The 24,508-nt window shown below is 34.3% G+C and overlaps 1 protein-coding gene across 1 annotated transcript in view; it reads left to right on the top strand.

Moving 5' to 3' along the window:
* Positions 1-24,508, top strand: part of LOC148940954 (GPI mannosyltransferase 3-like) — a 95,896-nt gene that overhangs the window by 55,783 nt on the left and 15,605 nt on the right. The window contains exon 4 of the mRNA XM_089104827.1: positions 21-171. Within this exon, the coding sequence (XP_088960953.1) occupies positions 21-171 (151 nt within the window). The remainder of the gene's footprint in view (positions 1-20; positions 172-24,508) is intronic.

Here is a 24,508-nt window from a genome sequence, read left to right as displayed (position 1 = left end):
TTTATGTTTATTTATTTCAGATAAGAAATATTGGTCATATCTCGTTGTTTGTACCTTTTCATTTTGCATACGGTGTACCGCGGCTGTTTGTTTTATCCCACTTGGCTTACATCATATATTGTGCCATTTTTCAAATTTTAAGAAAACTCTTACCGTGGCCTTACCTATCAGGTACTTTTTTCCGTTTTTATTTATTTTTAAAATAATGGTTTAAGGCATAGTCCTTCCAACATTTTTTTAATTTTTGACATAACTATGCTGCAGCTTGAATTCAGAGGTATTTACTCACTGTGGTTACTGATGTGGTTACTCACTGTGGCTCTGAAAATTACTCTGAATGTCTAGACTATGAAGTAGGTTAAGCAGAAATTAAATCAGAAAGCTCCGAGAGTGAAATTCTGTGCAAAGTCTTTCGTAGTCAGAAGTTTGTGCATTTTGACAGCTCTGAACATCTTTAAAAAAAAACTCCTTTGAATGTTCATCTAAAAAGATACCTGAAATACATATTTACTATTTGCAAAATCCGAGGAGTCGCACTCTCTCAGAAATCATGTACTCCAGGCGGTGAGTGCCAAGCGAGGTAGAACTCTGCCAAATGTTTTTGGGAGTGTGCCAAGCGTGTTGGGGACTGCACCAAGCACATCAGTGGATCCTGGAGAGGGGCCCGGGTGGCCCTGCCCCCCCCCCCCCTAAGATTTTTTTCTGGCGCCCTCTTTCCTTTTTTTTTGTCTTCTTTTTTCACTCTTTTTTTAGAATAAATTTGTCAATTTGGTCAATTATTGGCACCTTTGTCATATTGCCCCCCCCTCCCCAAGATTTGCTAATCGGTGCCCTTGTCAGATTGCTCCCCCCCCCAAGATCTTTCTCTAGATCCGCCCCTGACCAAGCGTGGCAGAACTCTGCGGCACATGTGGCATTCCGATATGTACAGCAGGCGGCAGGGTCTCAGGTCCCACTTGACCAAATCGTAATCAGAAACCTTCTATTTATTTCAAACAGAGTTATAACGAATTATAAACACTGAACCGACACAGAAGTCAACCGGGTATCAAACAGTTTATACTTACTACTTACTACTTATGTCCCTGACGTCCTCAAGAGGTCACGTTGGGGCCATCTCCTTCACACGTTCCTGGATCAGTTTCCTGTACAAAATCTGGTCATCAGCTAGTCTCAGAAGGCATAAGATGTCATCTCATAAGTTGTCATGCCATCTCTTCCTAGGTCTTCCAGGTGGGTGGCTACCGTGGACCCTTCCTTCGAAGGCAACTTTTGGCAGGCGCGAGTTCTCCATTCGCTGTATGTGGCTCACCTAAGTTGCTGCAGGCACACTTTCTGGAGAATAGTAGTTTCCCGCTTCAGCTGCTTCCGAAGATCTTCGTTCGAGACTCTGTCTTGGTATGTGATTCCGGCAATGCGTCGGAGGCATTTTGTCTCGAAAGCCGAAATTCTGCGTTCATCTTCGACTTTCAGTGTCCAATTTTCGCAGCCGTATATGGCAACAGGTATGATTAGAGAGTCGAAAAGTCGAAGTTTCAGTTGCATAGATAGGTGTTTATTTTTAAAGAGGGGGAGTAGCCTCTTGAAGGTTGCACTCCCTAGGGTAAGTCTTCGTTTTATGTCGTCGGAGCAGTTGTTGTCTGATGATATTAAGCTCCCTAGGTACACGAACCTGGTCACCGATTCGACTTCTTCGCTACTTACTACGACATGGACAGTGGATGGGTTTGGGTCTTTTGTGGTGCGCATCGCTTTGATCTTCTTTGGGTTTATGAACATACCAAAGCTATTTCCGGCTGTTTAAAGTTCGGAGGCTTGGGTTTGTAGATTGGAATCAGTTTCTGCTAGCTTATCAAGGTCGTCAGCATAATCTAGGGTATCGATGTTTGTACCGTTAACGGTCACTCCTACATTGTTCTCAAGCAGGGACAGTATGGCATGTAAGAATAGCTTGAAAAGTTGCGGTGAAAGTATGCAACCTTGTAGCACGCCCAAAGTTGTAGCGAACTCTTCTGTTTGGCCTTCTGGGGTCTAAACACAGCTACAGTAATTGTCTATGTTGCTACAGTAATTGTCATATTTTTGGCTATGTTGACTATAATTTCAGGAACGCCGTAGTTGAATAGTATATTTCAAAGGCCATTTCACCAAACTAGATCGAAGGCCTGCATAAAATCAATGAATAGTTGTAGAATTTCTTTGTCAGATTCAAGGTACCTTGCTGCGAGTTCCCTTATTACAAAGATCTGGTTGGGGGTAAACTGTCCAGAGCAAAAACCAACCTGGTTGTCGCTGATGATGTGGTCTGTTATGGCTCTGATTTGGTTTAGAAGGATCCTTGTTATAACTTTATTTGAGTGACTTGTAAGGCTTATCGATTAGTAATTCTCAGGATTGTTTTTATGGGCTTTCTTGTTGATTAGTAGGAATACAACCTTCACCCCATATGTCAAGGAAAGGCCAATTTTTGACACGGCGACAGCTACTTTATTTAGTAGGTCCTCTAGTAGAGGAGACCCATTTTTAAGCAGCTCCGCAGGGATACCATCAGGGCCTTGGGCTTTATTGTTCTTGAGACTGTGAATGGCCTCTTTTACCTCACTAAGTAAAGGTGGGGGGCTAGGGTCACTCCTGATAGCACAATCCTGATAGCACATTAGGGTTGCAGGTAAGAAGCGGATTCAGTTTCTCTTCAAAATAGCTTTTCCATCTATCTTTAATAGCCTCGCTGTCACTGAGGAGCTTACCGCCCTTGTCCAGGACGCTAGTAGCGAGGGTGGACTTTTTCGTGGAGAGTTCTTTGACTGTTTTGTACATTCTGTGGTTGTTTCCTGATTGGAAATCCTTTCCGAAGGATTCGCACTTCTCCCGTATATAATCTCTGAGGGCTGTTCAAATCTTTTTGTTTAGCGTCCGCTGTATCCGCTTATACATCTTCCTATTTTCTCGGTCTTACTTGTTACAAACCTGTCGCTTTTTGTAACAAAGATATAGTATATCATCTGTGATCCAGGGCTTCTCTGTTTTAGGTTTGTGGCCTAAGATTTCCTTAGCTGTATCTATGAGTGCTGTGTTCAGTTTATCAACTAGGGCATCTAAGATGTCACGGGTTATGGTGAACGGGAGTAACTCAAGTATAGGACCAAGACTTTCCTTTAATGACTGCAGGAAAGTGATGTGTGTGATGAGTTCTTTCAGTGTATTGGTGCGGAGTCTTTGGATCTTATTTTTCATTACAGGTAGAATTTTCAATTGAAGTTTGTCCAATTTTCTCATTACAAAGACATGACCTGAATCTAAGTCTTCCCCAGGCAAGGCGGTGGTATTTGTGACAGATGAATTCCACCGTTTTGAGATGAGGACATAATCAATCAGATTTGTCGTCTTTCCATCTGGGGATATCCAGGTTGCCTTTCTTCTCTTTCTATGTTTGAACATTGAGTTTGTAACAAAGAGATCATTATCCCTGCAGAATTCAAGTAGACGCTCGCCACGTTCGTTTCGCCTCCCAAGACCGAATCTGCCTAAGACATCACTGTCGAGCTGTGTGGCTTCTCTGGCGATAGCATTGAAGTCACCCATTACTACGAGGAGATCTTTCTTTGGTACTTCATCAGTTACAGACTGAAGTTGTTGATAGAAAATGTCAACTTCTATAACAGGTCTTGAGAAGTCGAGGAAATACACTTGGATTGTAATAGTGTTTCATACTTTCGCTCGCAGTTGACTCATCATAAAGTACCCTGAGACTAAGTTGGCGGCTCCGAGGGCGCGCTTTACTTTGTATTTTAAAAGACAGTCAATGCCTTGACGGTGTTTGCCATCAGGTGTGCCAGAATATGAAAGTATGATGTCGCCGCATCGTTGTTCTCCTGAACCAGGCAAGTGAGTTTCCGAGAGGCCAATAACGTCCCATCTGTATCTCTCGAGCTCTTTGACAATTAGCTCTAGTTTCCCAGTCTTTACCAAGTTTCGCACATTCAAAGTCCCCAGGTAGAACGTGGCTTTCTGTGTCAGAATAGGGGTTTCTCCTGGTAGAGTGTTATCATCCTCAATGGGAATCGTCATCGTCTGCCGAGTTCGCATATCTTCGTCTGAAGTCGTCAGATCGTCGGCTCCCCCGTACGCGGTAACATTATCATTCACTGTTATATCTTTCCTTCCATCGGTTACCCTGGATGCGGTAGCACAGTTTTGTCTCTTTATCTTCAACTGATCCCTAACTTAAAAGAAGAGGATTTTATGGATATTGTAGGACAACGGGAAGCCACTCCTCTCTGTCCTTTGCAGGTGGCCAATTTCCTCTATCTTGAGAATACTCCACCCTCACAGCTTTCTACTCGCTGACTAATTACCCATAGCTGGGACTAGGATTTGACTCTGACGGGACGTATGCATATGCAAATGGGTCCAGCACAGAAACAAAACAGGGCCTTTATCTCTTCCTCGAATGGGTTGGACTCCAGAATCCGGGACTCCCTCTGTGTTTTAAAAAACCCAGAAACTTGGTTCCCCCTGTGTCCGCGCCTCTTTATTATTTATTTGAACAAATCTCCAGTATCTGGAGGATTTCCCCTCATCCACCACTTGGGGACGCACCTGAACTGCCTGGGGGTGGCAAATCTTAGGACAGTTTATGATAAGAGCGAATCGGCCATTGTAGTCGAAATTCTACAAAACGGAATTTTGATAACAATAGATACATCAAAAGAATTGGCTTTTTGTCCTGATTAACTAAAAAAAAACTTTCTGAAAAATAAGTTTATCAAAGAAAAGTAAAGGCCATTTTAAACTTATGCTCAGCAGATACAAATACCTGTTAAAATTCAAACTCAAAATGACCATAAATTAGTATTAAAGAATAAATCAAACCCAAAACGAACAGAAATTAAAGAAAAAATAATAGCAAAAAGCATACAACAAGTAATAATATAAATGAATAAATAGATCTTAAGGCGAGTAACGCTTAGATTGAATATGAAAATCAGGCTTAAAAAGAAAAAAGTCTTTTGCTATTGAAGTATAAATGAAACTTCAAACGAAAAGAAGTTAAAAAAGCAATCTCAGCGAAAAAGCATAAAATAGATGTTAATACAGATTCAAATACTTATCTTAAAATGAAACTAGCAGCAGTTGATTATGTAAATCAATTTTGAATTAAATAAAAATAAGTAATAACAAGAATCTGGGTATCGCCTCAATGTAGAAGCCTAAACCATACTGCATCATTGGCGCTTTACTGGAAAGTATATGAGTCTTGAAAAGTCTTGGGAAGTGTAAACAAAATCAAATTGAATATTAGATATATAATGATATTAATTGTTGAAAGATCCATCAGTTCAAGATTTTGTTTTCACTGTGATTTTTATTTTCATTTTCAATGCTGTAAGAACTGGAAAAGAATAAATTTGTAATATACGAGTGATTCGTTTTCAGTGAAGCGCCAATGACGCAGAAGGATTTAGGTTTTTGCAGTTAAAACAAGGGACAATGTCTAAATTTAGTTTTTAATATAATTATATGGGCATTGACCAGTCTTGCAGAGAACTACTAAATTAAAATGAATATTTTATTTATAATTGTGCTAGTAACTAAAACGTCATCAATTCAAAATGTTACTTTAATTTAATATTTATTTTCGATATTAAGTACAAAATAAAACATTCGTAATATAATTCGTTTTCAGTAAAGCGCCAATGATGCAGTAGGTTTTAAGACTTCTGCAGTGAGGCGATACCCATACTCTTGTTTGTAGTTATTTTTATTCGATTCAAGCTTGATTTGCATATTCAATTTAAGTTTCACTCGTTTTAAGATTTATTTATTCATTTACATTAAATATATATTGCATGTTTGTTCACATTGATTGTTTATTTAATTTCTTTTCGTTTTAAGTTTCATTTATACTTCAATAGCAAAATATTTTTTTTCGTTTTAAGCTTGACTTTCATATTCAATCTAAGCATTACTCGCTTTAAGATCTATTTATTTGTTTATATTATTGCTTTTTGTATGTTTTTCCTTAGTATTGTTCATTTAATTTCCCTTCGTTTTAGGTTTTATGTATTCTCCAGTAGTAATTTCTGGTCGTTTTGAGCTTGAATTTTAGACTGTATTTGTATCTACTGAGCTTAAGTTTAAAATGGCCTTTACTTTTTTTGAAAAACTCATGTTTCGGAAAGTTTTTTTTTTAGTTAATATTTGATCGGTTTTGATTGCAAAAATTCTGAAGTTTTTATGGCATGGGGAGGGGGTTGCTTACTGTCCGATTATACTTGACTTTAAAAACGGATCTAGAACGTTCGATTTAAATCGAATGAGGCTTTTTCAAAGTCTATACGATTACCTCTTTGATAAAAACCTTATATATGAACAATGAACAGTTTGCCTAATTGTGGACAACGATTGACAACAATGAATGAATTGAAAAAATAGCTTCATTAAGGGTGTTTAGACCATTTCACCTGGTGACACAGAGAGATCAGGACTGTTTGGAATTGACCTTAATAGGATTTTGTGTGCCAGAGCAATTTTGTATCTATCGCTGAGTATGGATTTTAACCTTATTTTAAATATGACCGTAATTTTAATTATTTTAGCATTTTCAGTTTGAAAGAACTTCTGAGAGTATTTGCATAGCCAAATCTTTATCTAGTTCTAATTAATATATTTTGATGTGTCTTAACGTCCCCACAGAATAGTTACAGCTATTGTAACCTTTGAAAAAATGGAAACGGATACCATAAGTTCATTTCTTGTTGGATATTTTCTGCATACTACGGAGAAAGAATTGTTCTCTTAACATGTTGATTAATTAATGGCCCTTATGTATGCTAATTGGAAAAATTGAAAACTTCCTTTAATTTATTTTTTTTTATTTATATCGTTCCTAAAACCGCCTCCGTTTACTTAACCTCTCTCTTAATGTGCAAATATATAGCTCAACTTAAATATTATCCACGAGTTCTTTCGTTGCTAAATTGACGTAGGCTTTCCTCCTTAGTCGTTGAATAAACTTAAAGAAAAAATCAAGCATGGGAAATTCATTGAAAATAAGTAGGATTGATTCTGGTTAGGCCTATATATTTTCGTATTTGCGAGGGAGGGCAGCGGAAAATTGTGGTAAAGTTAAGTAGAATAATGTTAACAATGATAGATATGTAGTTTAAAAGTTTTTTTTTAATCTTTTTATATTTTATTCAGAAGAGGCCACTCAGAAGTAAATTTTGGGTACAAAAATGCTACACAAATTTTTTTTATTTGACAATCTATTGAACCTCATTGCAAAACGTTTTGTTGAACCTGACGTTAGATCATTCTTCGTAAGGAAATTTTCTTCGTAACTGTGGAGCCTTTGCCTCTCCACTAACGAAAAATGTAGAAAGCTGGGTAGAACCTCTTCCTCAACCCTCTCCCAAGAAATAGCATCACCTCCTCAACAAAAGTTCTAGCTCCTGTCTTTATCCTCTGAATTTATGACAACTTGTGGAATCCTCAAGTTAGATAGAGAACCGGCGTCCCCTTCTCCAGAAGTTCCCCAATGCGCTGAATAGATTTTCAAGAAAAATCCCCCACTGGTAAAATCCCAATTTTTTTGTTTTTAATTGATTAAGTATCGATATTTATAACCATCCCAGCCCCTTCCTTTGAAATAATTCTGTTTATGCCTGAAGATTCAATGAGAGCCAGTATGTTCTAGTGTTAACACATATTTTTTTAATATGAATTATATAATACTATATTTGAATAAAAATCATATATCTACCGCGTGTCTTCACCTTTCTTGATTTTTCCTCCGTTCCAATATAAGTAAAACCAATAAATCGGATTCAAACGGGACATAAGATAACATTTTGTCATTGAAACGATCGATTGTCTTTGTGACATATTTCATTGGTAATAGCTTCATTTATCTGCTAATTGAAAATATTAAAAACTACTATGTATATTTTTTTTTGTAATGTTTATATATATCGTTCCTGAAAGAGTATCAATTTACTTTCTCCCCCCTCCTAGTTTGAAAATATATAGCCCAATTTACATGTTCATTAAGAATAAGTAATTCTTGTTATATGATTGTGTATTTGGAGGGGGGTTGGCGGATGATAGTCGTACAGTTAAGCGCTGTTAGGAAAAACAAACAAGTAGGTTAAAAAGTTTTTGAATTTCGTGAGGATCTATTCTCCGTACGGACCCCAAGTCCCTTTTTCTGCTAAGTTTAATTAGTTCTTATTAGTGTATTTTGATGTGTCTTAACGTTCCCTCAAAATTTTTGCATACAGTTATACAGTTATTGAAACCATTGAAAAAATGGAAACGGATACCGTAAGTTCGTTTCTTATCGGATATTTTCTGCATACTATGGAGTAAGAATTTGTTCTCTTAACATGTTGATTAATTAATAACTCTTGTGTAGACTAATTTGAAAAATTTAAAACTTCTTTAGATTTATCTTTTATTTTTATCGATATCGTTCCCAAAACTGTCTCCCTTTGCTTAACCTCTCTCTTAATGTACAAATATATAGCTCAAGTTAAATATTATTCATGAGTTTCTATATTGCTAAATTTACGTAGGCTTTCTTCCACAGTAGTTGAAAAAACTTAAAGAAAAAATCAAGCATAGAAAATTCATTGAAAATAAGAGGGATTAATTCTGGTTAGGTCTATATATTTTCGTATTTATGGGAGATGGCGGCGGAAGATTGTGGTAAAGTTAAGTGGAGTACTGTTAGGAATAATAAATTAGCAGTTTAGAAGTTTTTTTTAATTTTTTAATAGTTTCTTCAGAGGAGGGGCCACTCAGAAGTAAATTTTGGGTACATAAGTGACAAAACATTATTTTTATTTGACAATCTATTGAACCTAATTGCGAAACGTTCTGTTGAGCCTGACGTTACATCATTGTTCGTGAAGAAATATTCTCTGTAACTGGGAAGCCTTTTTCTCTCCACTAATGCAAAATATAGAAAGTTGGGTAGAACCTCTTCCCCCGCCCTCTCCCAAGAAATACCATCACCTCCTGAACAAAAATTCTAGCTCCTGTCTTTATCCTCTGAATTTATGACAATTTATGGAATCTTCAATTTAGATAGGGAACCGGCGTCCCCTTCTCCAGAAGTTCCGCAATCCGTTGGAAAGTTTTCCAAGGAAAATCCCCCCTGGCAAAATCCCAAATTTTTTACTTTTAATTGATTAAGTATCGATATTTACAACCATCCCAGCCTCTTCCTTTGAACTAATTCTGTATATGCCTGAAGATTCAATGAGAGTCAGTATGTTTTGGTGTTAACACATATTTTTTTTAAAGTGAATTACATACTACTATATTTGAATAAAAATCATATATCTACCGTGAGTCTTTAGCTTTCTTGATTTTTCCAGCGTTCAAATATAAGTAAAACCAATAAATTGGATTCAAACTGGATATAAGATAGCATTTTGTCATTGAAACGATCAATGGTCTTTGTGACATGTTTCATTGTTAATAGCCTCATTTACATGCTAATTGTAAATATTAAAAATTACTATATATTTTTTATTTACATTTATATATATCGTTCCTGAAAGTGTCAGTAGACTAAGAAGTACCATTTTGCTTGCGCCCCCGTACCAAACAGGTTTCTGGTGGGTATAGTCTGGTTTGGTGGGTACAATCTGGTTAGGTGGGTATAATCTGGTTTGGTTCAAGTTTTTCTGACACAATTTTTCAGGGATACATTCACGGGTTTTTGAAGCACTTTCATCATAACATGTTTTATTATTGTTTTTTTGGCAATTGAAATTTTTTTTGGGTACATATGGAATCCGGTTAATAGCCTGTAGCTTAAAGGTATCTGAGATCTCGCCCCAGTATCGCATATACTATTAGAGATATCAAGTGATTTTTTCTTTACATGGTGTTCGTTCAATTGAAAGCGAGGATTTCTGTTAAATAAATAATTGTTATACCTTTTAAAATAGCTTTACGGGGTTTGAGGGACTGTTGTTGTATTCCGTGTGATTTTTTCTTTACATGGTTTTCTTTACATGGTGTTCGTTCAAAAAGCGAGGATTTCTGTTAAATAAGTAATTCTTATACCTTTTCAGATAGCTTTAAGGGGTTTGAGGGACTCTGTTGTTTTATTCTATCTGATTTTTTCTTTACATGGTGTTCGTTCAAAAAGCGAGGATTTCTGTTAAATAAATAATTGTTATACCTTTTAAAATAGCTTTACGGGGTTTGAGGGACTCTGTTGTTTTATTCCGTGTGATTTTGTCTTTACATGGTGTTCGTTCAAAAAGCGAGGATTTCTGTTAAATAAATAATTGTTATATTTTTTCCGTTCAATTGAAAGCGAGGATTTCTGTTAAATAAATAATTGTTATATCTTTTGAAATAGCTTTACGGGGTTTGAGGGACTCTGTTGTTTTATTCCGTGTGATTTTTTCTTTACATGATGTTCGTTCAAAAAGCGAGGATTTCTGTTAAATAAATAATTCTTATAATTTTTCCGTTCAATTTAAAGCGAGGATTTCTTTTATATAAATTATTGTTATACATATTAAAATATAGTTACGGTGTTTGAGTGACTGTTTTGTGTTATTCCTTATGATTTTTGCATTTAATTTTGTTCGTTAAAAAAGCGAGGATTTCTGTTAAATAAATAATTGTTATACCTTTTAAAATAGCTTTACGGGGTTTGAGGCACTCTGTTGTTTTATTCCGTGTGATTTTTTCTTTACATGGTGTTCGTTCAAAAAGTGAGGATTTCTTTTAAATAAATAATTCTTATATTTTTTTCCGTTCAAACGAAAGTAAGGATTTCTGTTAAATACATAATTGCTATACCATTTAAAATAGCTTTATAGAGCCTGAGGGTCTCTGTTGTTTCATTCCGTGTGATTTTTTCTTTAGATGGTGTTCGTTCAAAAAGTGAGTATTTCTGTTAAATAAATAATTCTTGTATTTTTTCCGTTCAATTGAAAGCGAGGATTTCTGTTAAATAAATAATTGTTATACCTTTTAAAATAGCTTTACGGGGTTTGAGGGGCTCTGTCGTTTTATTCCGTGTGATTTTTTCTTTACATGGCGTTCGTTCAAAAAGCGAGGATTTCTGTTAAATAACAGATAAGTTAATAATTCTTATATTTTTTCAGTTCAATTGAAAGCGAGAATTTCTGTTAAATAAATAATTGGAGAGTATTGTCAATTTAAAATAGTTTAGAAATAAAAAAAATTAAACAAGAAATGGTTGAAAAGTGTTTTGAGGGGGATGGGATTGCATGGAAGGGTTAAATAAATAATTCTTATATTTTTTCCGTTCAATTGAAAGCGAGGATTTCTGTTAAATAAATAATTTTTATACCTTTTAAAATAGCTTTACGGGGTTTGAGGGACTCTGTTGTTTTGTTCCGTGTGATTTTGTATTTAAATTGTGTTCGTTCAAAAAGCTAGGATTTATGTTAAATATATAATTGTTATAATTTTTAATTTCACTTGACAGCGAGGATTTCTGTTAAATAAATAATTGTTATAGCTTTAAAAATAGCTTTACGGTGTTTGAGGGACTCTGGTGTTTTATTCCGTATGATTTTGTCTTTACATGATGTTCGTTCAAAAAGCGAGGATTTCTGTTAATAAAATAATTCTTATAAATTTTACGTTAAATATAAAGCGAGTCTTTATGATAAATAAATAATTGTTATACCTGTTAAAATAGCCTTACGGGGTTTGAGGGACTCTGTTGTTTTATTCCGTCTGATTTTTTCTTTACATGGTGTTCTTTCAAAAAAGAAAGGATTTCTGTTAAATAAATAATTGTTATACATTTTAAAATAGCTCTACAGTGTTTGAGAGACTCAGTTGTTTTATACCGTGTGATTTTTTCTTTACATGGTGTTCGTTCAGAAAGCGAGGATTTCTGTTAAATAAATAATTGTTATATTTTTTCCGTTCAATTGAAAGCGAGGATTTCTGTTAAATAAATAATTCTTATACCTTTTAAAATAGCTTTAAGGTGTCTGAAGGGCTCTGTCGTTTTATTCCGGGTGATTTTTCTTTACATTGTGTTCTTTCAAAAAGCGAGGATTTGTGTTAAATAAATAATTCTTATATTTTATCCGTTAAATTGAAAGTAATGATTTATTTAAATTGAATAATTTTTATAAATTTTAAAATATCTTTACGGGGTTTGAGGGACTCTGTTGTTTTATTCCGTGTGATTTTTTCTTTACATTGCGTTCGTTCAAAAAGCGAGGATTTCTGTTAAATAACAGATAAGTTAATAATTATTATATTTTTTCCGTTCAATTGAAAGCGAGAATTTCTGTTAAATAAATAATTGGAGAGTATTGTCCATTTAAAATAGTTTAGAAATAAAAAAAATTAAACAAGAAATGGTTGAAAAGTGTTTTGAGGGGGATGGGATTGCATGGAAGGGTTAAATAAATAATACTTATATTTTTTCCGTTCAATTGAAAGCGAGGATTTCTGTTAAATAAATAATTGTTATACCTTTTAAAATAGATTTACGGGGTTTGAGGGGCTCTGTCGTTTTATTCAGTGTGATTTTTTATTTAAATGTTGTTAGATCAAAAAGCTAGTAATACTTTTAAAAAAATAATTATTATATTTTTTCAGTTAAATTGAAAGGGAGGATTTCTTTTAAATAAATAATTTTTATACATATTAAAATAGGTTTACGGGGTTTGAGGGGCTCTGTCGTTTTAGTCCATGTGATTTTGTCATTACATTGTTGTCCATCAAAAAGCGATTATGACTGAAAAATAAACTAATGATATTCCTTTTAAAAATAGATTTCAAGTGTTTTAGATTCTCTGTCGCTTAATTCATTTTTATTTTTTTTTTTAATGATGGTATTTCAAAAATAGAGTATGGATGTTAAATAAATGATTGAAATTCATTTTCCGATCAATTTAAACAGAGGATTTCTGTTAAATAAATAATTCTTATACCTTTTAAAAAAGCTTTACGGGGTTTGAGGGACTCTGTTGTTTTTATTCCGTGTGATTTTTTCTCTACATGGTGTTCGTTCAAAAAGCAAGGATTTCTGTTAAATAAATAATTGTTATACCTTTTAAAATAGCTTTAAGGGGTTTGAGGGACTCTATTGTTTTATTCCGTGTGATTTTTTCTTTACATGGTATTTGTTCAAAAAGTGAGGATTTCTGTTAAATAATTAATTCTTATGATTTTTCCATCCAATTGAAAGCAAGGATTTCTGTTAAATAAATAATTTTTATACCTTTTAAGATACCTTTACAGGGTTTGAGGGACTCTGTCGTTTTAGTCAGTGTGATTTTTTCATTAGATGGTGTTCGTTCAAAAAGCTAGTATTTCTTTTAAATAAATTATTGTGATATTATTTCCATTCAATTGAAAGCGAGGATTTCTATAAAATGAATATTTGTTATTCCTTTTCAAATGGTTTTACGGGGGTTTGAGAGACTCTGTCGTTTTATTATCTGTGATTTTTCTTTACATGATGTTGGTTCAAAAAGCGAGGATTTCTGTTAAATAAATAATTCTTATATTTTTTCTGTTCAATTGAAAGCGAGGATTTCTGTTAAATAAATAATTGGAGAGTATTGTCAATTTAAAATAGTTTAGAAATAAAAAAAAAATTAACAAGAAATGGTTGAAATGTGTTTTGAGGGGGATGGGATTGCATGGAAGGGTTAAATAAATAATTCTTATATTTTTTCCGTTCAATTGAAAGCGAGGATTTCTGTTAAATAAATAATTGTTATACCTTTTAAAATAGCTTTACGGGTTTGAGGGACTCTGTCGTTTTATTGCGGGTGATTTTTTATTTACATGGTGTTCGGTCAAAAAGCGAGGATTTATGTTAAATAAATAATTCTTATATTTTTTCCGTTTAATTGAAAGCGAGGATTTCTGTTAAATAAATAATTGTTATACCTTTTAAAATAGCTTTACGGGGTTTGAGGGCTCCGTCGTTTTATTCCGTGTGATTTTTTCTTTACATGGTGTTCGTTCAAAAAGCGAGGATTTCTGTTAAATAAATAAATCTTATATTTTTTCCGTTCAATTGAAAGCGAGGATTTCTGTTAAATAAATAATTGGAGAGTATAGTCAATTTAAAATAGTTTAGAAATAAAAACAAAATTTAACAAAAAGTAGGTAAAAAGTGTTTTGGGGGAGATGGGTTTATTGACACAAGGATGCAGTGGCAGAATTACGCCTGAGGCGGAATTGCTAGTAGAAAACCAAAGATTGTAAGTTTAAATCAACATATTGAAAAAGAAATTTCCTAAAAGTGTTTGTGGGGAGATGGCGTTTAGAAAAAAGTGTTTAGAGTGGCGCGCCACTCTAAGTGAACCTAGATCAACCCAACTTTTTGGATATCTCTCTCACTATGACTCTGTTTGTGTGTCGTGTCTGTGCGTGTCTCGTCTCTATGTGTGTGTCATCTCTGTGGGTATGTCGTCTCTGTTTTTGTGCTCCGCTGTGTGCGTGTCTCGTCTCTATGTGTGTGTCATCTCTGTGGGTGTGTCGTCTCTGTTTTTGTGCTCCGCTGTCTCTGATTGGTCCCTAAAAAATTGGTGTTGTCTAAAAAACCAGTCTGGTTGAAAACGTAGAGTTTTCGTACTGCTCACTTTTTTGCAATGTGTAGGAAGCAGTGGGGAATCCCCGCTCGTTTGGAAAGGTGCCAAGGAAAGGCATACAAATAGCATGTAGTTTCAAAACGGGTTTAGTCACGTTTCTTGAATGAATTATCTGTACTGTATATTCAAGAGGTGAAATCAATACAGAGCTTGTTACTTACTTACAAATATTTTCATAATTTCTTGAATGAAATTTCCGTATTGTGTATCCAACAGTTGGCTTCGAGAAAGAAATTGTTACTTACTGAGAATTTTTTCATAATTTCTTGAATTAAATTTCTACATCGTGTAGCTAAGTGAAAATTGTTTGTGATAAAGAGAAAAAAAAGTTACTTACTTGCGATTTTTTCATAATTTCTTGAATGAAATATCTGTACTGTATATCCGAGAGGTGAAATCAATAAAGAGTTTGTTACTTACAAATATTTTCATAATTTCTTGAATGAAATTTCCGTATTGTGTATCCAAGAGTTGACTTCAAGAAAGAAATTGTTACTTACTGAGAATTTTTTCATAATTTCTTGAATTAAATTTCTCCATCGTATATCTAACTCGTGAAAACGATAATGAGTTTTTTACTTACTTAGAATTTTGTCATAATTTCTTGAAGAAAATGTCTTTTTATTTATCCAACAGGTGAATTCAAATAAGAATTTGCTACTTAGTTACAATTTTTTTCATAATTTCTTTAATGAAATTTCTGTATTGTGTATCCAAGTGGTGACTTCAAGAAAGAATTTGTTACTTACTTACAATTTTTTCATAGTTTCTTAAATGAAGTTTCTGCATTGTGTATCCAAGAGGTGACTTCAGGAAAGAGTTTGTTACTTGCTTACAATGTTTTCATAATTTCTTAAATGATATTTCCATATTGTGTATTGTGTGCCCAAGAGGTGACTTCAGAAAAGAGCTTGTTACTTGCTCACAATTTTTTCATAATTTATTGAATGAAATTTCCGTATTGTATATCCAATAGGGGAAATCAATAAAGAGTTTGTTACTTACTTGCAAATATCTTCAAAATTTATTGAATGAAATTTCCGTATTGTGTATCCAAGAGTTGACTTCAAGAAAGAAATTGTTACTTACTGAGAATTTTTTATAATTTCTTGAATTAAATTTCTACATCTTGCATCTAATTTGTGTAAACAATAAAGAGTTTGTTACTTACTTGGAATTTTGTCATAATTTCTAGAACGAAATGTCTTTGTTTATCCAGCAGGTGAATTCAAGAAAGAATTTGCTACTTACTTACAATTTTTTCATAATTTCTTTAATGAAATTTCTGCATTGTGTATCCACGAGGTGAATTCATGAAAGAGTTTGTTACTTACTTACTTGCTTCCTTACTTACCTACAATTTTTCATTCTGATACCTAGATTTTGACAATGTTATCCCATGTGTCTGACAATAGATGTACGCAAATTCCTTTTCTTACAACATCGATGTTTTAATAGACATTATAAACGCTTGATATGCTAGCTTACTCTAAAAAATAATGAACACATAACAATGTAATATTTTTAATGAAATAATGTTATGTAGAATATTAATAAAAAAAATATATTATGATACATTATTAATATCAATGATTAACTTTGGACATTTTGAATCTGTTCCATAAAATAGTTCGCCATGTTCTTTCTTGATATTGTAGTTATTGTCTTCTCTTAGTTCATAATCAGTAGAATAATCATTATTCCATTTTGAATCATACACAATTTTTACTGGTGTCTCATGAACAGGCTCAATATGCTTTTCGTCTTTGGTATTATTTGATTCATTGACTGTTTGATCAATGCCAGTAACGTTTGCTGGTGCTTTGTTTTTCATCGCTTCATCTTTATATTCCATAGTGATATTTTCTGACAATACCCTTTTTATTTTTCTGGCAATTGCACTGTCTATTATCACATTATTTTTACACAGGTAACAGTTTCGGCACGTAGACAAGATGTGGTTTATGATATTAGTAGCAGAGTAGGCCTTTCTTTTCCTCTTTGCTTTCATTTGAATGCTAATACCTAAAAGCCGACGAAAGGTTCTATCAATAGGTAGCATGTTACCTATAGCACTAACATGAAGATACCCCTCTTCATCAACTATTATTTTTATGTTGGCATTCTCTTTGAGTACTAACATCTCTGGAAATGATACTTTCCCATATCCACCATTTGTATAATTGAATTTTTTTGGTATTCCAAAGAAATTTAATTCCATAGTGTCATGACAACGCACGCATACGTTTCCGATAGTGCTACCACTTGTACTTGTTTCATATTTCAAATACTTCTCCTTGTCAGCATTCAATGCTACAATAACACTTGCATGTGAACACATTTCTTATGGGGGGCCTTCCACAAGTTCAATATGTAAATCATCTTTGCTATTATTTGTTTCAATAATTGTTTGATTAATGGTAGTGTAGTTTGCTGGTGCTTTGTTTTTCATGGATTCATCTTTATATTCCTTAGTGATATTTTCTGCCAATGCCCTTTTTATTTTTCCGGCAATTTTACTGTCTATTACAACATTATTTTTACAAAGGTAACAGTTTCGGCACGTCGACAAGATATGGTTTATGATATTAGTAGAAGAGTATGCATGTCTTCTTTTGATCTTCCGTTGAATGCTAATACCCGAAAGTTTACAATGGAGTGCAACAAGAGGTAGCATGTTACCACAAGCACTGGCAAGAAGATGTCCCTCTTCATCAACTATTATTTTTATGTTGGCATTTTCTTTGAGTGCTATCATCTCTGGATATCTCACTCTTGCATATCCACCATAAGAAGAGTTGAATTATTTTGGTACTCCAAAGAAATTAAATTCCTTACTGTCATGACAATGCACACATACATTTCTAATAGTGCTACCATTTTTACTTGTTTCATAGCTTAAATACTTGTCCTTGTCAGCATTCAATGCTACAATAACATTGACATGTGAACACACTTTATTAAAATGCTCCATCTTCACTTTTTTAAAAGATATGACTTATGTGTTTATCGTTCTACTGCGTAAAAAATACTGATTTAATACATGCAATAGACTGGGTAGTGTCGATATCCGGACATAGTATACCAGTGGGAAAGCCACATTGTGTCTCTGACCAATCACAGAGTACAATTGTTAGAGCCGTAAGCATATTTGTCATTTTAAGATACGTACAAAAAAAATAAAGTTGAATAATTTCGAAGTTTAAAAAAAAGTTTTTTTAAGAAAAAAAATATTAAATTAGAACCATCAGTCCTCATTATTATGAGTATCCAAAACTGGACTTAAGTTTCACAGTTGAACTAGAGAATTGATCTAAGTTTCACATTTGAACGAGAGAATTGTATTTTCCATAATTTTCTCACAGGAAACTAGCTTTTATGGTCAAAAACCCTTATTAGCTCAGATTCTACAGAAATAGTTTTTTTTTCGATCCATACCTGGACTTAAGTTTCACCTATGAACCAACAAATTGTATTTTCCATAATTTTCTTACAAAAAACTAGAGTTTACGGTCAAAAACCCTTATTAGCTTAGATTTTTCACTAGCAACTTGCCCTCCACAATAACTTCGCAAATACATCCTTCTGCAAATCAACCCATCTCCACCAAAACACTTTTCAGCTATTTCTTGTTAAATTTTTTTATTTCAACTCATCCACACGGGTTTTTGCTAGCAACTCGTCCTCCACTATAACTACGCTAATACATCCTTCTGCCAATCAACCCATCTCCCCCATAACACTTTTCAGTCATTTCTTGTTAAATTTTTTTTTATTTCTAAACTATTTTAAATTGACAATACTCTCCAATTATTTATTTAACAGAAATCCTCGCTTTCAATTGAACTTAAAAAATATAAGAATTATTTATTTAACAGAAATTCTCGCTTTTTGAACCAACACCATGTAAAGAAAAAATCACACGGACTAAAACGACAGAGCCACTCAAACCCCGTAAAGCTATTTTAAAAGGTATAACAATTATTTATCTAACAGAAATCCTCGTTTTCAATTGAACGGAAAAAATATAACAATTATTTATTTAACAGAAATCCTCGCTTTTTGAATGAACACCAAGTAAAAAAAAATCACAATCACCGGAATAAAACAACAGAGTCTCTCAAACCCCGTAAAACTATTTTAAATGGTATAAGAATTATTTATTTAACAGAAATCCTCGCTTTCAATTGAACGGGAAAAATATAAGAATTATTTATTTAACCCTTCCATGCAATCCCATCCCCCTCAAAACACTTTTCAACCATTTCTTGTTAAATTTTTTTTTTATTTCTAAACTATTTTAAACTGACAATACTCTCCAATTATTTATTTAACAGAAATCCTCGCTTTCAATTGAACGGAAAAAATATAAGAATTATTTATTTAACAGAAATCCTCGCTTTTTGAACGAACATCATGTAAAGAAAAAATCACACGGAATAAAACAACAGAGTCCCTCAAACCCCGTAAAGCTATTTTAAAAGGTATAACAATTATTTATTTAACAGAAATCCCTTTCAATTGAACGGAAAAAATATAAGAATTATTTATCGAACGAAACACCATGTAAAGAAAAAATCACACGGAATAAAATAACAGAGTCCCTCAAACCCCGTAAAGCTATTTTAAAAGGTATAACAATTGTTTATTTAACAGAAATCCTCGCTTTCAATTGAACGGAAAAAATATAAGAATTATTTATTTAACAGAAATCCTCGCTTTTTGAACGAACAACATGTAAAAACAAAATCATACGGAATAAAACAACAGAGTCCCTCAAACACCGTAAAGCTATTTTAAAAGGTATAACAATTATTTATTTAACAGAAATCCTCGCTTTCAATTGAACGGAAAAATTATAAGAATTATTTATTTAACATAAATTCTCTCTTATTTAACGAACAACATGTAAAGACAAAATCACTAGTAATAAAAAAACAGAGTTCACAAAATCTCCTTAAAGCTATTTTAAAAGGTATAACAATTGTTTATTTAAAAAAATTTCTAGCTTTTTGAATAAACAACATGTAAAGAAAAAATAACACTTAATAAAAAAAAAGAGTCCCTCAAACCCCGTAAAGCTATTTTAAAAGGTATAAGAATTATTTATTTAAAAGAAATCCTCTCTTTTTGAACGAACAACATTTAAAGAAAACCATGTAAAGAAAAAATCACACGGAATAAAACAACAGAGTCCCTCAAACCTCGTAAAGCTATTTTAAAAGGTATAACAATTATTTATTTAACAGAAATCCTCGCTTTCAATTGAACGAACACCATGTAAAGAAAAAATCACTTGATATCTCTAATAGTTTATGCGATACTGGGGCGAGATCTCAGATACCTTTAAGCTATAGGCTATTAACCGGATTCCATATGTACCCACAAAAAATTTCAATTGCCAAAAAAATAATAATAAAACATGTTATGATGAAAGTGCTTCAAAAACCCGTGAATGTATCCCTGAAAAATTGTGTCAGAAAAACTTGAACCAAACCAGATTATACCCACCTAACCAGATTGTACCTACCAATCCAGATTATACCTACCAGAAACCTGTTTGGTACGGGGGCGTACGCAAAATGGTACCTCTTACTCTACTAGTGTCTCAATTTACTTTGTCCTCCCTCCTAGTCTAAAAATATATAACCCAATTTACATGTTTATTAAAAATAAGTAATTCTTGTTATATGTTTGCAGATTTGGAGGGGGGTTTGCCGGATGATAGTGGTAAAGTTAAGGGTAGCGCTGTTAGGAATAACAAACAAATAGGTTAAAAAGTTGCCCTGAAGACTTTGGGGGGAGTGTCCTGCTCAAACATATAATTTCCAGAACTTTCAACTACGTTGAACAACATGGTTATATTATAATTTTGATTGGATGTGTCTGGGGAAATGGTGGGCATGGAAGGGGGGTCAGTTGCCTTAGAATCACTTTCGACTATTAAAAAGGGAACTCAAGTCCGTATCCAGGGGGCAGGGGTTACCCGGTTTGAAACCCCCCCCCCCCCGAAATGATTGTTTGACTCGTAAAAACGTAAAAAAATTGGACATAAACAAATTTTTTATGCGTTTTTTGAGGTTTTTTATGTAACCCCCCCCCCCTAAAAAATTAGTACCCCCCCCCCCCCCGAACAAAAATACTGGATGCGCTTCTGAGGGAACTAGCCATTTAAATTTCCAATCGAATGAGTCCTTTCCGAAGTTTCTACGACAACGTCGTCTATACAAAACCTTATATGCCCCCAGGGCATAAACTTACAACTTTTGCCCTAAGGGCTGGGGGAGAGCTGTCATCCTCTAAGACCTAATTTCCAGAACTTAAAACTACGTTTAATAAAATGGCTATCTCAAAATTTTGATTGGATGTGCTTGGGGGAAAGGTGGGGTTGAGAGGCGGGTTAGTTGCCCTCCAATCACTTTTGACTATTAAAAAAAGGCACCAGCCCTTTGAATTTGCAATTTAATGAGCCTTTTTTGAAGTTTCTATGACAACGCCTTCTATAAAAACCTTATATGCCCCCAGGGCATAACTTAAAACCCATGTCCTGAGGGTTGTGGGGGAGTATCCTCCTAAAAACATATTTTCTATCTGGAAATTAACTAAGCTGAACAAAATGGTTATCTCAAAATTTTGATTGGATGTGTTTGAGGGAATAATGGGCGGGGGGGGCTAGTTGTCCTTCAATCACTTTCGACTATTGAAAAGGGCACTAGCCCTTTGAGTTTCCAGTCGAATGAGCCTTTTTTGAAATTTCTTCGACATCGCCTTCTATAAAAACATTACATGCCACCAAGGCATAACCTAAAACCGTTGTCTTGAGGGTTATGAACGAGTGTCCTCAAAACATATATTTTATCAGGAAATCAACTACGCTGAACAAAATGGCTATCTCGAAATTTTGATTGGATGTGTTTGGGGGAATGATGGGCGTGGGGGGGGGGCTAGTTCTCCGCCAATCACTTTCAACTAGTAATAATGGCACTAGCCCTTTTAATTTCCAATCGAATGTGCCTTTTTTGAAGTTTCTACGACTACACTTTCTATAAGAACCTTATATGCCCCTAGCGTATAACTTACAACCCTTGCCCTGAGGGTTGTGGGAGAGTATCCTCCTCAAAAACATATTTTCTATCTGGAAATCAACTACGCTTAACAAAATGGTTATCTCAAAATTTTGATTGGATGTGTTTGGGGGAATGATGGACGGGGGGGGCTAGTTGCCCTTCAGTCACTTTCGACTATTAAAAAGGGCACTAGCCCTTTGAATTTCCAGTCGAATGAGTCTTTTTTGAAGTTCCTACGACAACGCCTTCTATAAAAACCTTGTATGTCCCCAGGGCCTAACTTAAAACCCATGCCCTGAGGGTTGTGGGGGAGTGTCCCCCTCGAAACATATTTTCTATCTGGAAATCAACTACGCTGAACAAAATGGCTATCTCAATGTTTTGATTGGATGTGTTTGGGGGAATAATGGGCGTTGGGGGGAGGCTAGTTACCCTCCAATCCCTTTCGACTATTAAAAAGGGCACTAGTCCTTTGAATTTGCAATCGAATGAGCCTTTTTTGAAGTTTCTACGACAATACCTTGTATAAAAACCTTAGATGCCACCAGGGCATAACTTAAAGCCAGTGCCTTGAGGATTGTGGGGGAGTGTCCTCCTCAAAACATATTTTCTATCTGGAAATCAACTACGCTGAACAAAATGGCTATCTCAAAATTTTGATTGCATGTGTTTGGGGGAATTATGGGCGTTGGGGGGGGGGCTAGTTGCCCTCCAATCCCTTTCGACTGTCAAAAAGGGCACTAGAACTCGATTTCCAATCGAAGGAGCTCCCCTTGAAGTTTCTACGACGACCCCTTCCATATGAAGTGCCTCTAGGAAAAAAATAATAATAAAACACTGGAGCCGTATGGCCTTCACTAGACCCTGGCACCGCGCAGATGCGGGAAGACCGGTGGCGGCGGGGCCAAAAAAAGCGCGCCACGCAACGCCGCCGGTAAGATGTTGGCGGCGCGCCACCGGTGCCATCAATGTTGTCCGCAATCATTAATGTTTTCATCAGTCTTTCTCAAATCACAGCTTAAATTTACAACAGATTCCAGCCTATTCATGAGTTTAAAAATTCACAAGTGGCTGGCTGGAAACTGGTCTTCTTCGTTATCCTGAAAAGAAGTAGGAATATGGTAGAAACGAAATGGATGTGGTGTTTCAGAACCCTTGCATAATAGTTGAATTATCTATTAGCTCTTTATTCTTAAAACAAACAATTATCAAAATTAGAAGTTTTTTTCATCGAGCATTACTGCATACAAAACCTCAAATACCGTATATCCAAATTCGTCAGTTATCTGGTTAAAAACTTTGAATATAACTTTGAACTCAAAAACTTAATTTTTTCATAATCCCCTTTGCCTATATCTGTTTCGTCACCTTTAAAACAGTTGAAATGGGCGACTTTGATATTGATTTTTTTTTGCTCTTTTGAATTCCTAAAAAGCCTTCTTGTATTAAAAACTGGTTTTTAATTACAATTTTAAAAGAATACATTTTAAAGGCTTTTTGGCTTCTTTATAGAATATATGTCATGTAGGCTAAGGCTGAACTACTGCTTTTTTATTGCTTTTGGATGTTCTTTTGGATATTATTCGTTTTTTTCTTTTGGTGATTCATTCCAAACTATAAACTGATAAATACCTATTATCAGTCAAATTATAAACTGCATCTAAAAGGAATAAATTTATCAGATTGAAAAATACATGATGAACACTTCACTTAAGAACACTTCAATTACAATGGAACAAAAAACACTTAATGGTTTATTTGGTATGAAGAAAAATGAAGTGCCAGCTTTTTTCTTAGGTAAAAAATGAAGAGCTCACCGCTTTAAATGTAATTAAATGAAATAATATGCCGACTGAATTTGCTCCAGGAAGATGTTGAGATTTTCATCCTAGTTCGTCAATTTTAATCCAAGCAAAATGTTAGGACACTTAGTATCAGTTATTGAGCTTAAGCTTTGATTTCCAAATCCTCACAAAAATTACCAAATTCAAGAAAGTCGCAACAACAAGTCACCTGTGGTCAAAATACTCAAAGACTCCTGTTTGATCCCCACCCAGGCTCAAAGCTTCTGCTATGTTCATTTCCATGGAATCTCCAAAGAGTGTCTTATTAAAATTGCTTTCAAGAGTAGTTAGGGGTATTTAGCCTTTTTTTTGCTTTTCTTCAAAGCTTTGAAAAAAGTGTTATAATATTCCAAATGTTACATTTGTTATATTTGTGCATATTTTTGATAATCATTTGTGGGGTGATCGAATTTTTTAAACCACTGTAGATACGTAGGAACGTTGCAAAATCTAGTACCCTGAGGTCATAAGCTTGTCAAAGACTCCTCCTTGAATCTCCCAAACTGAAGCTTTTACTATGACTTGGCCTTTTAATGTAACTTGGGCACTGGACCAAGGGTGCCATTGTCAGAGCGCAACGTTAGGTCGGGATGTTGATATCGCTTTCGTCACAGCAATTCGTTTTAGTGTGAATCTGCCTGGTACTTATGAATGAATGTTTTCAAAGAAAACCCGTTTCATCAATAAGAAATAAAACGGATTGGACGCATATGTCCCTTTCCCTTTGGACGATAAAGCCATGCAAGTGCTGTATCAAGTATAACTCACGAAAATCTTGTTAATTTTTGTCAACTTTTATACTTTTTGGCATCCCTGCCTTCAATAAAAAAAAATCAAGGTACTATCACTTAAATATACTCCCTATGCCCCCCCCCCCCTCTGGATACCATCTCCGCTTTAAATTTAAAAAATAACTTATTAAATTATTATTAACAAAATCGAGGTATTATCATTTAAATATGATAGC

This window comes from Artemia sp. Qi Xiang Cuo, chromosome 19 (genome assembly GCF_049724085.1).
Source record: "Artemia sp. Qi Xiang Cuo chromosome 19, ASM4972408v1, whole genome shotgun sequence".
Taxonomy (NCBI): Eukaryota; Metazoa; Arthropoda; class Branchiopoda; order Anostraca; family Artemiidae; genus Artemia; species Artemia sp. Qi Xiang Cuo.
The sequence above is the reverse complement of the archived record's forward strand: the minus strand, read 5'-3'. Positions and strand labels throughout refer to the sequence as shown.